The sequence below is a fragment of the Chelonoidis abingdonii genome, chromosome 4 (genome assembly GCF_003597395.2).
Source record: "Chelonoidis abingdonii isolate Lonesome George chromosome 4, CheloAbing_2.0, whole genome shotgun sequence".
Classification (NCBI taxonomy): domain Eukaryota; kingdom Metazoa; phylum Chordata; order Testudines; family Testudinidae; genus Chelonoidis; species Chelonoidis abingdonii.
Window position 1 is genome coordinate 151,662,325 of NC_133772.1, and position 16,380 is coordinate 151,678,704.

The following is a 16,380-nucleotide window of genomic DNA, read 5'->3' on the forward strand; positions in this document are numbered from 1 at the left end:
CTTCTCTAAATCTAAAAATATCTCAAGGGCCTGCAGGGCTAGAAATGGGAACTTTATAATCACTGGGAAGGTAAAATTCCTACCTTGCCAGTGGAGGCCCAGCACTCAGTTTTAGCCCTTGAAGGACCAAAGAAAAAGGAATCAAAATCAGTAACAAAATATAGAACAGCCATTTTAGGTCATTTTTTGACAATTTTGTTGGTCCCTTGAGCCTGACACAGTTAGATTCATGGTAACCAACTCACTTGGCTCTACAGGAAAGACAAAAAATAGTTCAGCTAAAATGCTCTAAAACATTTCTAAAACTATTTTTTGTAGCATCTGTAACATCTACAGGATGTGTGAGAGTGTCCTGAGGTATAAAGCTTTTACCAGCACTCTTTCTGGATAACTTGTGTAACTCAATCATGGCTTCACCCACTGTGAATAATGATCCTATATCCCAAACACCCACACACTCTCTCTAATGGCAGTGTGTAATACCATACACAAAAAAATACAAAATAGGGATATTTTACATAGCTGGAATGCGACAACAGAAGAAACTTTTTGTAAGAAATGAATTTTATATATTTATGAAGTAATTATACATATCAAATAAAATCAATGGACGTATTTGCATACACAGTATTTTGGACTTCCTCACTTTTTTATTTTTTTAAACATAATGCTTAATTTGGTAACCAATTTTTTTCTACACAAATCAATGTCAAATGTGCGCTGGCTACCAGAACTCTTCATCTGGCAACAGCAAAAGAAAGAACAGTGCTACATTTCCATCCAGGAGACCACTTGATTTCCTTCCACTATCAGTTCTGTCGTATTTAAAAAACCTTCTCACGTTGTTAATAATGGATTCAATTTTATATCCCGACTTCAGAATTTTAACACTTCAGAAAGCAGGTCCACAAATGGGTTCTATACAGCCTGCCGCTTCAGATTTTTCTTCATTTTTCTCAGCCCCTGCAGCTCTTTCTTCAGGTGTTTTACAGCCTGCAAAATATCTGCTCGCTGGGGATCATCCTCTGCTTTCTCCATATAGAGGAGGAAATGTTTAACAGTTTCAGATAACAACATTTCAGGGTCCACATCCACCTTATGGAGACGCAGCATCCTTTCGCAAGCTATCGCATAGTTTTTATGCCAATTGACTGGGTGGTTTTTATGTGAATTGATGATTTCCTTGTATGACTAAAAAATAAATAAAATATAAAGCACACACACATTTCTCTCTTTAGTCGTTTTTTCAGAATTGTATAGAGTTAAGAAAACAGACACGATAAACATTATTTTGACGGCCAAAATCTAGAATGGCATGTCTGTGAAATCAATCTAGTAGTAATGCAGAGAATTATGAGTTGGAATAGCACTGGGTGGCAAAAATATGTCATTTATTAGCACTGCTAAGTTTTTCTAAAATGCTGCAAATGAATGATATAATCCCATTCCATGACATAATACTCTTCCCTGAGAGAGTTGTTATCCTGTGGAAAGGAGATTCAATTGTAACGCATGGAAAGACATTTACCCAATAGTTCAGAAGGTCGGGACATCTTAAAGAGGACCTAAGCAGTCCACTGACTTCAATGGGACCATTCACATGCTCAAAAGTTAGGCACGTGCTTAAGAATCTGCCTGAAGAGGGGACGACTCAAACTTCAAAATGCTACACAGTAGGGAACAACTTAAAGAAAACTATTAATTGTTCATCTGTTGGGCTAAGACGTTCCTCATCTCTACCAATGGAGATTATTAGTTTTGCTATTGCGCATCATTTAATACCTTTATCAATCAGGTACTACCAACGAGCCACTAATGAGGTCACAGCTAATATTTCTAGTGGTGTGAAGTGCAGCACAACTTATTCCCAGAAAGAAGGTTTTAGAATGTTTTATTTGCTGATCCAGCACTGTGGCACAGCTATGCATGGACATGGGGACTACAATGTTCAATTGGCATGGGTTAGGAGTACCTCATTCTACAAAACAAGGTGCTAGCTAGATTGTTTCTAGCATCATCTTTATTTGCTAACTGAATGACCATCCAGACAGGCTGCTGCAATTGTCTGGGGCAGACTTTTAAAGGGGGAAACAGGACTGGGTAAAATCCCTGAACAATCCCCTTTCAATTTGTTATAGACTTGGATTGGATGAAGAAGAACACATCCAGCACTCATGCTATCTAGCTATGTATACATGCCCTGGGCCTTGCTATGGTATCAGAGCACTAGAGATAGCTCACCAACAACAACAAAAAAAGGAAAAACGGTGAGAGAAAGTTACCTACATTGTATGCAAAGGTATAAAGTTGGGATTTTATATCTGGAGACACGCTAGCAGTTTCTGCAAGGTCAAAGATAAAGAAGGCTGTTTTCATCCTAGAAAACAGAATAAACTCTATAAAGACAATTATAACAACATCAAGTACTTGGTCCTGCTAGTGAAGGCAGGGGGCTGGACTCGATGACCTTTCAAGGTCCCTTCCAGTTCTAGGAGATAGGTACATCTACAATTATTATTATTATTAATTTATTTAATAATTTTTTTAATACGACTAGGTCACTTCACATTAACAAGCAAAACCTTCAATACTGTCTCATGGAAGATGCATCCCCAAAAGCCAATTATAATGGTATATGAAAGCCCATCTCTTCTCCACTTGAAAGTTTACTGTGGATTGCATTTGACAAAAATATATTTTCTCACTCCAAACTATCCTCTCCTTCATCGAGACATTTGCAGCAAAATCCACATTTCTGCAGGAGCTAGTCAACAGAATTCACTCCGTTCTAACCATTTCATCAAACTGATGTACAATCCATAGGAAAATTCCGTGCATCCTGTTAGGCAAGTCTTCCTCTAGACAGTTATTTTTTTCTGAGGGGGAAATATTTCACTTTGCGGCAAAGCAACACCCGCTATTACAGCACTCACTTTGACATGCGTTCTGTGGCACCAAATTGAAATCATTAGCCGTGGGTTGCTGGGAAGTGAAGGGAACCTCACCTGGCTTGCCACATCTCTTCATTTGCTACAGCTTCCCATGAAGATGGATCAAACCTAAAAAACAATTCAAGTAAAATTCAACCACGCCGCCTACAGCACTGCATTTCATCCATTGGACTCCACGCATATCACCCACTGCATGATCATCTTGCACTCTACGACAAAACCCCTTCCCCTCCAACTTCTCAGGTTATAATTCACCTAAGCAGAAGGAACGTGGCCATGAAGCCTAGGGCACAGCAGCAAGGAATTCAGAATGAACCTGCTCCTGGATAAACCTTATTTTACTCTCTAGATATAAACTCTTGCTGCTCCTTTTTTACGCCTCACAGTATGCTGACTATCCTGAGGCTGGGCAGCTTGATATAAGCACTCTTTATAGCTCTGTTTGTGATGCTTTGGGAGTTACATAAGTCATGTCCTTAACACTCTTGGCCCCTGTGAAAAGGAAAAAGAACATCTGAGGCCAGTGAGTCACCAAACTGGCCTTTGTCACATAGTCTTAACGCTGTAATATAAATAGCATCTTTCTTTCAAGCAGGCACTACTGAGATTATAATCTTACACTTTAAAACACCCGACTCTTTTGTTATTAAATTGGGGAACAGAAGTTGTAATTCAGCCTAGCACTTAAGCATATGCTTAAATGCCATTGACTTCCCTGGGATTTAAACATGTGCTTAAGTGGTCCACTGAATAGAGATGGACTTAAGGACATGCGCTTTAGTGCTTCGATGGTGAGGGGCCTTTGTGCTCTTGAAGACAAGGGATCACAGCGCTGACTATAACCGGAAAAGGCTTTATAAGACCCTACCGAGTTGTGGCTGCCCCTCAATTTCAACTTAACATGCCAACAAATCTACAGTTATGAAGTACCTCACCAGTCCTAAAGATCCTCACTAGCCCATTCCCAAACCTCTCACAGAGACATGATTAATCCCGGAGAGTGGTACCACACTCACCATGGTGGAGGAAAATGTGATGATACCTCTAAGCTAATTTTCACTCCTAACTTCATCAGTGTTTGAGCCTAGCTCTTTGAAGGAGAACTGCTAAGTGAATTAACACTACAACACACAACTCCCCCACTGTTTATGCTGGTGGCAGAGGACTAATTAACCGGAAGACCCAGCACAGAGTCCCTCTTGATTTACAAGGCCAAGAAAGACAAATAAGATTTGAAACAGCCATGCTTCATACCTTCCATAGTCTTCAGTCCAGTTATAGATACTCCTTGTAAGATGTAACCACTCTCCTGGGTTAAAAGCAGTTCCTGAAGAAACCAATTTGTCACAGGAACCCCATGGCCAAAGTGAATAGCTTTTTCTCCAAGTCGAGTCCCCTTCATTAAGTCCTATGCACGCAAATGCTTCCTTACTGTCAAAAAACAGAGACTCCGTTATTTGTAAATGCTTTCAGCGTTCTAGTTTTCACTGTGTCACTCACCACTACAGTGGAAAACAGCTCCTCCTGAGTGTTGACATGTACAAAGCACGGCATCGGGGACAATGCGCAGGCAATGAACTGGGAGAAGACCTGAAACCAGTGTTCAGTGAGTATGTGCTATTTGGGACTGATGAGTAGTGGGGATTGTTGCAACATCCCAGCAGATAATGGCTCCCCTGCCTGGCGGCTATTCACATCCACAGCAGCCATGGCACCGGCAGCAGACGGTTTTGTCCTGAGGCTCCTGTTGGCAGCAGCGGTGACAAACAAGTCATCGTCTGACCTCCACGGTGGTCAGGTGGGAGAATGGGCCCTGCTGGTGGTGAGCTGGATGATCAGTTTGGGGAGGATGGGTCTTCCTGACAGTCTTGAAATGGGCAGGACTCGACTAACAGGTGTGTGTGTGGGCGGGGGGGAGGGGGAGGCTGTTCCCCTGGCTTGTGTTGGTGGAGGGGACTCCTTATTCAGTTTCCAGGCGGGGGCCAGCCAGGTGTACACTAGCACATAGAGAGACAGGCTGCAGTACCTGCAAGACTTCCACTCAGTGGCGCAATAGCTTGGTCTGTCTCCTCCTCAGGTGTTGCTGGGGGGATCACGAAGGAGGGAGGAGACTACAGGAACAGCATGGCCCATCCCCCCTACAAGCACTGATGTGGGCCAGAAGGGAGCTCAACTCACACACTGTCTGCTGAGGTTGTGCCAACAGAGGGTGCACTCAAAGTAGGGGCTGCCCAGGGCAGAGTGAATGTAACCCTTTCTATGCTAAAGCGCCTTCTCTACCTGCCAGTGCTGCATGAGCCACCTCCCCTCCTTCCATTCCATTGAATCTATTAAGTTATTTCTAGCACCCCTACCACTGGGCACCAGATAGCAAACTGGAAGGCACCTTGCAGTCTGTGAGCTCTACAGCTGAACCAGTCAGGTTGAAAGGAGCGTATCAAAGTCTGAAAACATACAGACATAGACACACACACGCAGAAACAGGGTTTTTTTTGTTTGTTTTTTTGTTTGTTTTTTTAAATAAAAAAAGGGAAAATTGCCAGATCAGTATCATAGGCAAGGTTTTCTATCCCTATCAATTAATGCAGAAGAACACTATTAGAACTCTGGTGTTAAGAAAGACTGTTAACTGACTTGCTCAGAATTGCAGATGTAGCCTTTGTCAGGACTGGAATCAGAACTCAGGAGTTCCCAATCGCAGTCCTGTGTCTAGACCACACAACTCTGTCCTAAAGATCTGCAGCTAGGAGACCTAGCAGTTGCACACTCAGCACTATATTTCCCATCCTTATTCAATGGTCCCTCTTATGTGTGTCACAATCTTTATTCATTAGGTGCTCATGGTTATTGGCATAGTGCTGTGGTATGGTATGCACAGCATTTGACTTGCTGGGCTTTGAATACTGAAACCACTGCTATTACATGCCTGTCAAGGCCATTTAACTTTAGAAGGGGAATTTCTGTGGATTAGTCTAATGTTCAGTCCAGTGTTGCACCTCTGGAATGGCCAACACTGGATGCTTCAGAAGTAAGGAGACCCCTCCAGTGCACACGGCCAACTGGGAACCATCACGTCATGGAATGGAAACACATTTCTTCCTGATCACACCTGGCAATCGTCTTCTGGCTTGAAGCCCTTGCCATGTTTCTCCAGGCTAGTCAAAATGTGGATGCTATTCTTATTCATGTGAGTGTTTAATCCTTTCTTTGCTCTTATGAGGCTATTTCTGTAAATGTTTATTCCTGGAGTACATTCATTCTATACTACTAAGATGGCCGCAGTGTCATGAAGGGGAAACGACAAAGTTTTCTCTCCTCCTGTGGTGATTTCAAGTATGTAGGAGATTTGCTTTTTTTAATTGAATAGTGCCAAGATCTTACAAGCAGTTTTTGTTAATCACCTTTTATTTTTCCTCCTGAACAATTAAGTTTATAGCCGGACGGTGTTACTTCGGCCTAGATATTCAATTAAATCAGTGGGGAAGTCGGTGTAGATAATTGGTCTTTTGGAATGTAATAGCTGCTGCTAGGCGAACAATTTTAGGAAAAAAAGCTTTAAGGTTTTAGGAAAGAAATGCTTACTGTTTATTTACTTTGAGAAAATGATGGAGATTAAACGTGAGCGTTCCATCAGGTAATATTCCTTCCACAGGATTCCACCGCCTCCCAGGAAAAGAGATGCCTGGCAAATGCTTCGCCATCTTTGGTAAATACCACTGATAAGTCATCATCTACCACAAAAGATAAAAAGATTTAAATGATCTAAACTTTAAGACTAAATTCCCCACCCATCCACACACAAAAAATGTAAGTTTGCACAGATTTAAAAAAAAATTGGCTCAAGAGAGTCTAGAAAAACCTCTCTGCACGTGTAAATGTATCCACTGACTAGAGATGTGCAAAGAGGCTAAATTTTGATTAAACATTAGGTAGCATGTTTTGGTTTTGCAGGCAAATCAAAAAACCTTGCAATATAGATCATTTTACACTTTCAAGCTTTCAGTGCTCATTTGTGACAAAGTGAAATAAGTGATCTCCTTTTCCACGTTAAAAAATTCTTTCCTGCTTCTAGGGCTACAAGGGAATGAAATAAACCCTGCAAACACACCACAGATATAAACATAAAAGGACTCATTAAGGCTGTTATTGTATAAAAACTGTACAACTAGGAGCCTGAAAAAATCTCACCCACAAGATTGCAAATGACACAGAGTGCAGGAAAAGAGCCGCAATGTTGTACAAAATGACAAACTCCATCACTGGCATACTGCGGTCAGCATCTTGCTTGGGATAGGGGCCAGAGGCCTGCTCCCATCTTGCAATGCCTTGTGGGGACAGATCTCAGACTTGCTCCCCCTTTTAACATTTTCCAGGTGCCTTTCTGAACCCACAGAAGTCTCTCTCTTCACTGAGCAGTCACGAGAGGCTTCAGGTCCAGTAACTTCCCAAACAGTACAAATATTGGCTGTAAGTGACATCTGAATATTTTCAGTTATCTATTACTTGGCCAGCTGATTCCCCCTCCACCTCCTGTTGTCCGTATTGCTGACAAGAGAGCACAGGAGGCAGAAGCACTGATCAGTGTCCCAGTCAGCATCTGCCTCTGAGGCACCATTGACTGAGCTCTCCCTCTTCTTCAAGGAACGGGTATGATGATGTCCTTCTGAAGGCTCTCCTCCCGGGAAACTAGTAACATGGAAGATGTGGGGGAAGAGCGGGGCGGAATGGCAAAAGTGACACGCGGCAAGAGGTATGATCTCACACCAGGGGAGACAGATTGGGCACAAGGGTTGGGGAAAGGAGGAAGCAATTTTTTTCAATAAACGATGAAGCTTCCCATATGATGGCAGTGCTCTATTGCAGGTGCTGAGTCAGAACCCCTCTGTGAGAGGGCGAATTGCCATGCTTTCAAGGATCTGCATTTGAGAACATCTCATTGAGCATTTCACCTGCCTCATCAGAATAGCCCCAAACTCAAGTGACCCGTGGTTATGGATCAAGGCTACTTTCTTTGGCGTACTTTCTATCATTTCTCTACAAACTGTGCAAGCCCAGATCTGTGTTTTAAAGTTATGTGCAGCTAGTCCCAAGGGCAGACCTCACACTGGACAGCTTGTTACCTTGAGAAAATGTATCTTTATAATTAATTTAAAGTCACATGGCTAACCATGTGGAAATCTCATTGGCTACTGCATAAACACACACACATTGATACGGGTATCTCTGTATTGACAGGTGAAAAAACACTTTTCTTTTACATTTACAGATTTGCTATATTCTTCTTCACTTCTCCCTCACACCCACTGGCTATTGTGGTGCCATCTTGCTGGCATACATGTTCCACTCTAAGCCAAACTCACTAGTGACAAAGTTCAAGTTAAAGTTCATGCCACTCTGGAGGAGTGCTGGAGGCACAGCCCTGCAATAGAGAAAATGGGACTCCATGGTTTGAACATGTCTTCTGAGTCAAGCCCAGTCACTTCAGGTCTCTGAGCTTGGAAACTTCAATTAGACCCTGAACTAAAGGAGACTATTTATAAAACAACGTTATAAATCAGAAAAATGAAACATAAGGAAAAAATGAAAAGCTGAACCAGCGTTTGCTTTCTATAGCAAAGTTTTGGATTGCCTTCTACGTATTTACCTACCTCTTGATCCACTAATGTGACATCAGGCCTCATTCCCTCACAATAATGAAGGTAACGAAGAGAATTCCCTGTTAGGTCTCCTCTGAGCAAGATTATTGCATCAGGTGGCATGGAGGACAGAAGGTTCCTTGCAAATTTATCAACAACATAATTGCGGCTTTGGTCACAAATGCTTAACAGAAGACAACAAAATATAAACATCTTAGAATAGACACTGATGGGGCTTTAAACAATTTTATTCGATAGGCAGTCAGAAATAAAAATAATACCCATCTAGCTATTCAGTAGTACTTTTCACCCACAGATCACAAAGCCTTTTATGACAATCACAATCCCCATTTTACAGATGGGGAAAATGAGACACAAAAGTTGAAGCGACTTGCCCAAGGTCACATGGCAGACAAGTGGCAGAAATATGAGCCATTACAATAACTGTAAATAAATACACTGTAACCTCCCATTTTTACTGGGCCATATAACCCAGACAAGCGTTTATTAGTTTTAGCTGCAAGGGCCAATACAATGAAATGTCTGAGAGTGTCAATTAAAAACCATTTTTCTAGCTTTAAAAAATACCTCACTGTATTGGGAATCTCAGCATGGGACTATAAAGTCAGAGGGAGGGGGCAGATTTGCACCAGCTGTTTGTCATTTTAAAAACAAGCAAACATTAACAGGCAGCTCCAACACAAAATGTCTGTGGTTTTCCAAACCGCATAGACCCCACATATTCACAAGCTCTGGGATAGGCTGTTGAATGATTTTAGAGCACAGGCCGACATGCCTCGGAGGCCAGTAGTAAGTTGATGAGCTGCCTGTGGGGAAGGAACTCATGGATTCTACACTTCTCACACTTCACTGCTTCTAGCTCTTGCAACCTTTCTCCTTCAGCATGCAGCCCCCCGGAGTTAGTTCATACCCAAGCTGGAGACTCTTTGGCTTGCCCATGGAACGGGGCTCTGGTGAGACCTTAACTCCCCCCAAATACCCAGAGAGGCAGGCAAGGCGTGTGGAAAGAGCAGCGGAAGGTCTAAATGGCCATTCGGGCCAACTGAAATGTGTAACCCTCTTTATTGAAATAAAATGGAAATGTAATGCTTTGTATGTCTGAAAACAAGTTAGTTCACCGCCATGTTTTTCTTCTGACGCTCCAGAAGACCCCAGCTCTCTGGTCCCAAATAAGAGTAAGGGCAGACAATGGAGTAGATTATATTCCAGACGGCTCCAGCAGTCAGGTTGGAACACTAGAAGCAGGGGATTTGTTTTCTTGCCAGAAAGGAAGATCAAAGCATAGGACAGCGGGGCAGTGTAGAAGGATGGAAAGGGTGATATCAACAGGGTTGGAGGGCACTCCCTTGCATGGATCAGAAAGATGGCATCAACAAGACCCTATTATGGAAATAATCTGAGGCCACTTTGGGTGATGGCTCCAGGGATTTAGGTGCTGGGGGCAGGGCCTGCAGGACAGAATGGTGCTTCTCTAGGATGACTGGGAGGCAAAACAGTACTTGCATGTCAAAAGGTCTTCAAGATACTGCCACAAAGTCCCTGGAAAGCACTGTTTCCAAACCCATCTCTGGATGTGGCCTTTGAACTTGCGACCTTCCTTCCCCAAAGCCAGCAAAGAAAATAACCCCCAGCCTTTTACTGCCTTTGTACGCCCTCTGAGTCGATGCAAGGAACCACCCCAAAGCCTCCACGCCACTGCCAAAAATTGGCCTTTTAAAGTTTTATAAGCATTTGAGAAGAGAGCAGTATGGTTAGGGCCACAACGAATCTGAGATTAACGATGTAACAGGGCCATGAGGTCCCATCGAGAAGTATTTCTGGGGTATTTGTTACCTGTAATTGGCATAAATTTGACTCATAACAAGAGCAACAGCGGAAAGCCACTCCACACACTGCAGCACACGGTTGTTCTCAAGCACTGTATTTCCGACAGAGAAAAGAGAGGCCAGGCCTAGTCCTGCTAGAACAGCAACCACTGCATTGCTCTGCATCCAAAATCGCTCCACCTACGGCACAAAACACAGCGAGAATTGACCCAGCTGACAGGCTTGTCATTTATTTATTTATTTGAAGGTGGCAGAGCTCACAGTGTGCTCAGGGAAAGCGCTCTAGTTCTGACTGAGTTTTATGTGGCACTGTCTAGATCTGCACCCTCTGATGAAGTAAGGATAGATAAGAGTAGCCCACTGGACATGATAGGTGCCTCTTTGTAAAATGAATATAACACAAAACTTACCACACCCATAAAAAGTGGTTTTGTAATATCCAAATTTGCCCTCCAAGCAAAGAATAATGAATAAATGCAGAACATTCCAGTAAATAGCCATATCATTGATGACTTCTCCTGCTTAGCCCTAAAAGAAACAATATAACGTTCCACTGAAAATGATTAAAAGGAGAACAGAAAAGTATATTTATCTTGAAAAAACAATAATATATATATATTTAAGACAATGAATTGGCCTCTAGATAAACTCAGTCCTGCCATGAGTGCAGGGGACTGGACTACATGACCTTTCAAGGCCGCTTCCAGCCCTACGATTCTACAATTCTCTTTTATTACTAAAGATCAAAGTTCTCTCTTTTCAAAGTGCACCACCAATGGAAGGATTCCAGAGCTACGCATTAAACACTAAGTTTAATTTAGAAGAATCAGAAACAAGTAAAGTTTGTCTAATTAAGACACACCAAACAACAGGTTCCCTGAAAGCGGGCACTGTGATTAAAAATGCTCTGTATTGGCACAGTGCAGAAAAATGTTACTTAAAACTACCATTCAGCTGATAATCAAAGACAAAAAAGAGCATATTCACTCTGACTTACTGCATTGCTGTACGTAACCACGCCATGATCGCAAGGGCTGGGACAGTAAAGGAAAGTTCTGTTTTCATGTGTGTTACCTGAGAACTATGGAGAAATCAATGTTCATTTCATCCCCCCAAATCACAGTTTGCACAAAATGTCAATGCAAGTACGGCGTAAGCATAGTGTAATTTATTCCTGCTGCACTGTGATACAGCTATATGAAATTGCAACCAAGATGTTTTGTATTTCAAAAAGTGGAATGAATATCATTTCAGACAACACAACCAACCACCTGGGGGCGGAGAGAAAAGGAGATACAGTGTCTTTTCCTGCCATTATTTTATTCGTTTCATTATATAGCGCAATGCCTCTCCATTGGTCTGGGTGCTTCTCAAAAGTGCATTACAGTGCATTTAATCTCCTCACTACTGAGGAAGGCAAATCAGAACAAAGCTTGGTTACTTATGGCTGACTGACACCAAAGCTACTCTGGGCTAAGCCTGCTCTAGCTCTCAGCTAGCTGCCCTGCTCTTGATGAATGCGACTGGTGAGTGGCAGAATCTTGATTTGCACATCGTAGTGATGAGCTCTTCTTACCTGGGATGGTTGAGTGCAGCAACCACAGGTTACTGGAGCCCTAAAGCTGAAGTAGATGCCAGAGAAATAGCCCTCTCACCACTGTGGAGGCTAGTGGTAAAATTACTGCCTTTGCAGGGCACTCCAGCGCCCAGACTCCTTACTTGGACTGTTTGAAGCAAACAGAATTTAGCCCTTCCTGCTCAGGAACAGCACTTTCTGACTTACACAGCATATATCACGTTTGCTAGGCAGCAGGGAAAAACCCCAGTGTCCCAGCATTCACCCACTTCCTTTGGTATTTTTATTTAATAGAGACTTAACGTCAACAGGAGTCATGTGCATTCATCCCAGGGCCAAAGCTGGGCCTAGAGACACACGTCAACATGGCCATCTACTTTCTAAACATCCCCCACCAAAGCTACGAAGTCCAGAAACTCAGAACTACAGGAAAGGAATAATTATTACAAAGAATATTGAGGGAACAGGGATGATCCCACAACTTTGGGGTGCGTTAAAAGCTTTTACTCACAGCAACATTTCTCTCATACTGGATCCTGCCTCCGATTTGGCCTAGACACAAAAGTTAGAAAAAACAGTGCTTAGACTGGGCACTGTTTGGGGCGCAGCCTGTGTTTTCATTGTGTAGGTCCGAGCGCTTAGTACAGTGAGGCCCCAACTGGAGCCTCTGGGCATGACCACAATACAAATAGCAGCGATTAACTTACATTTTTGAAGACAAAGCTCTAGTGGACGCTTTGCTGTGATATAATCGTGCAGCAGGTTACATTCCTTTTGACATTCAGTTATCAATTGTACTATATTTCATGCATGCAATGAGAATTTTATTTCAAATACACCTCTACCCTGATATAATGCAGCCCGATACAACATGAGTTTGCCTATAACGTGGTAAAGCAGCACTCTGGGGGACAGGAGTGGCTGCGCACTCTGGTGGATCAATCGATATAACGCGGTTTCACCTATAACGCGGTAAGATTTTTTTGGCTCCCGAGGACAGCGTTATATCAGGGTAGAGGTGTACTACAAAATCACTATTTCTTCCACTCTTTCAGAAACATATCATACATCTTAGCAGAAACTTAACTGACAAACATGCATGGTATCCTAGGTCTGCTTTCTGACTGTCCTGACAATCTGTGTCATACGTGGGTGTTGTCCCATGTCTTAAAACACAGAGAAGCCATTCACAGACAGTAAAAATATCAGCCCAAATGAGAAATATTTGACTAAATGATTTATTTTCTGGGATTTACACCTCCCCTAATTTGAGACATTTGGGTTGCACCTCTCTTCCTGAATACTGGCGGCAGCTCGTGTGTGTCCACTTGCCCTGAGGGCTTGGCCATGCCCCTTCTGCCCTCCTGCCACCCTGTAGAAAGCTGCATAGAAGCCCGGGATCCTAGCAGCAGAGAAAAGTAAACTCTTCACAACAGCACTTCATTCAGTTGTATTAACTACATACATGGACCTGAGAAGAGGCTACTGCAGACGTAGCAACAGAACTTACCTCGCCTGCTGTACACTGGGAGAGAGAACAGTCCCAAAAAGGAAATCACTTCCTAATAGACTTTCCATTCTAAACTCCAATCTCCACCCACCTAATATGAGACATTCAGGATGGCATGAGCAGTAAGGAAAAGCTAACGGAAGAAGAAATAAGTAGGACAGGAAAAAGATTCTCCTCTTCCCTACAATTAGCAGTATTTATTTTGCCATTTCTGCTTGGAACGGCGTCCTGCTGACAGATGCTGCTGCTGAAGACTGGAGGTCAAGCCTCTAGAGTAGAGGTTCTCAAACTGTGGTCCGTGGACCACCAGTGGTCCGCGACCTCCATTCAGATGGTCCGCAGATACTTCCCTCTAAGATGAGCTCCAGGGCGGCCGCACAAATTAGGCGCCTGGATTCTGGAGAAGACGCACATGTAAGGTGAGGTGGTGGCCTTGGAGGGAACAGGGGGTAGGTGGAAGGGGGCAGTGGGGTAAGAGGGGATGGGGGGAATTTGGGATGTGCAGGGCTGTGGTGGCCAAAGAGGCGACTTTCCCCAGCTCCAGGGCTGCGGCTGCTGGGGAGAGATGGCCCTCCTTCCCAGCCCCAGCTCCGGTGCTGATGCGGCGGAGGGGAAAGGGCACAGCCATCACATTAGAAAGGTCAGATTACTGATATTAAAATATGAGTTGTATGCTTTTAGTTTATTGAGCAAGGGGTTGGACTAGATGACCTCCTGAGATCCCTTCCAACCCTGATATTCTATGACTGTATGAAAACGTTAATTATTATTACGGGTTTTTTGATATAGCGCTTTGATCCAAAGCACTTTACAATAGTTCACTAACGGTACAAACAACATCTGGAAAGATCATTAAGTGGTCCGCCGAGACCCTCAGCAATTTTCAAGTGGTCCATGAAAAAAAGAAGTTTGAGAACCACTGCCTAGTGCTATATAAAAGGTGTTAGCGGATGAGCATATAGTAGCTTTGTAGGTTTCCTCTGTGGAGGATGATGGCCTTCCTGCTCCAGATGATGCAGTGGAAATGTGCTGAATAGGTTAAATCTCTTTCTAGAATGAATTTATATGCAGCTGAATATATATTGATTCAGCACTTGCTCCTCCAGCTATGGAGGATTTACATGTTTTCAGACCCATATATTGGGACGGAAAAAAATGAATGAAGATGACGTTCTCCTGAAGTGGCCAATTCTAGCTAGATAAATGGTAGCAACTCCTTTTTCATCGACCACGCTTTTTCTTTTAAGTGTTGAGGCTTTGGGATAAATGAAAGAAGAAAGCTTCCCTGTAAGCTATGGAAGAAAGAGTCTATCTTGGTAAAAAAAAAATTACACTGGAGCACAAAAAATGACATGACCCCTTGTGGAATCATGGAATCAAGCAAGGATCATGCTTTCCAAGAGCAGAGGTTCTAGAGACTCTTTATGCCAATATGATTAAAAGGAGTGTTATGTAGAACTCATAACACTGTGGTCTGGTCCCAGGGTCAGGAAAACAGGCCTGACTTTTTGGCTGGATACACATTATGCCTTCAGTAGCCTTGAACTAGCAGGTGACTACCAGACACTTGGATCTGCCTGCGGTTTTTATATTGTGCAGAGCTGAGATGTGGGAGGGTCTTAAGTTCAAATCTAGGCGATCATGTGAGAAACACAAGAAACCCAGAAGAACTGGAACATTGTTTTTGCCAGGTTGATATTCCTACCTTGACATAAATAAAGAGAATCCTGTTCAGTCTCTTGCCATCTATGAAGGGGTGGAAGGCCTGACGATGGCTTCCAGAGTATGTATCACCCTGGGTGAGGATTCTATCTTGGCTAGGCTAAGCTGCCAGATGCAGGTAACCTGTAGCGTAGGAGCACGCCATGGGGTAAATTGACCGGGGATCGATTCCTGGACGTCCAACTTGAGATGGCTTGAAGGGGCCTGATTTTCAGAAGATGGTTGTTGACAAAGTGGAGCTGAGGGAAAGCTGAAGAAGCTTCCAAGTCCCTTCCGAAGGTAGCCTCTATCTTCCTACCTGCAGGATCTTTGATGAATAAACTACCTTCGGCAAGCATTACAACCTTTGCCAGAAACACTGTAACTATGCTGCCCTTAGGTAAGGTTGTAGTGGTATTCTTTATTGCAAGAATGGAGCTTGCACCAAAAAGTTGTGATGCAGCTACTATGCACATTGGACTTTTCTACACAGAATCTTTGGGTTCTGGGACCTTGTGGAGTTTGCCAATTGAGACTTTATTTTCCTTCAAAGAAGTCATTAGAGAAGAGTACGAGGCATGAATGCAGGGATGATAACCAACTACTCTCCTCTTGCTGCCAGAAACAGGGAACCTGATGCAAGGATAGAAAGGGGCCTGGTCAAGCCCCAAAACTCCATGGACAAGTATCTAATTCCTGTATTTGCAGGAAGAGGGGCAAGTCAAAATGTTTCAGATTGGAGGTGAGGTCAAGAACCAAAAAACTTCTTTCATTTTATGTAACATTTATACTAAGAAATACATTAGAAGTACATTCTTTTAAAGAAAAAAAAATGAAAACTGCTTGTGACACTTTTTAAACAGCTGAGATTTCCCCCAAGTTTTACAATTAAAAAACCCAACACAACTGAAACTGCGTAATTTGACTTAAGACAGGGTAATTTAAAATTTACTTTTCATCCTTTCTTAAATATTATTCTTCATGCCAATATACACTGGTAACAAGACTGCAACTGAATGTACTTGGACATTTTCCAATAAGTAACTGTATCCTGAATAGCATGAAAGGTGGATTATTTTTCCACTCTCCAAGCTACCTTAGCTATCCCAAGAAACAAGCTCAGGAATAAAGTGCTAAAGGTTAAACATTTTACATCACT

General features: G+C 42.9%; 1 protein-coding gene across 8 annotated transcripts in view; it reads right to left on the bottom strand.

Annotated features, from left to right (window-relative positions):
- Window positions 1-546: 546 nt before the first annotated feature.
- The window catches only part of TMEM260 (transmembrane protein 260), a 50,347-nt gene continuing 34,513 nt past the window's right edge, over window positions 547-16,380 (bottom strand). For 7 of the 8 annotated variants that reach the window (XM_032778055.2, XM_032778049.2, XM_032778054.2 and 4 more), the window contains 10 exons: window positions 12,522-12,562; window positions 11,432-11,515; window positions 10,845-10,962; window positions 10,442-10,614; window positions 8,600-8,771; window positions 6,534-6,682; window positions 4,206-4,382; window positions 3,006-3,059; window positions 2,287-2,377; window positions 547-1,191 (listed from right to left, as the gene is read on the bottom strand). In XM_032778055.2, coding sequence (XP_032633946.1) covers window positions 919-1,191; window positions 2,287-2,377; window positions 3,006-3,059; window positions 4,206-4,382; window positions 6,534-6,682; window positions 8,600-8,771; window positions 10,442-10,614; window positions 10,845-10,962; window positions 11,432-11,515; window positions 12,522-12,562 — 1,332 coding nt within the window. In that variant the 3' untranslated portion in view covers window positions 547-918. The remainder of the gene's footprint in view (window positions 1,192-2,286; window positions 2,378-3,005; window positions 3,060-4,205; window positions 4,383-6,533; window positions 6,683-8,599; window positions 8,772-10,441; window positions 10,615-10,844; window positions 10,963-11,431; window positions 11,516-12,521; window positions 12,563-16,380) is intronic. The other variant, XM_032778050.2, reaches the window with a different exon arrangement.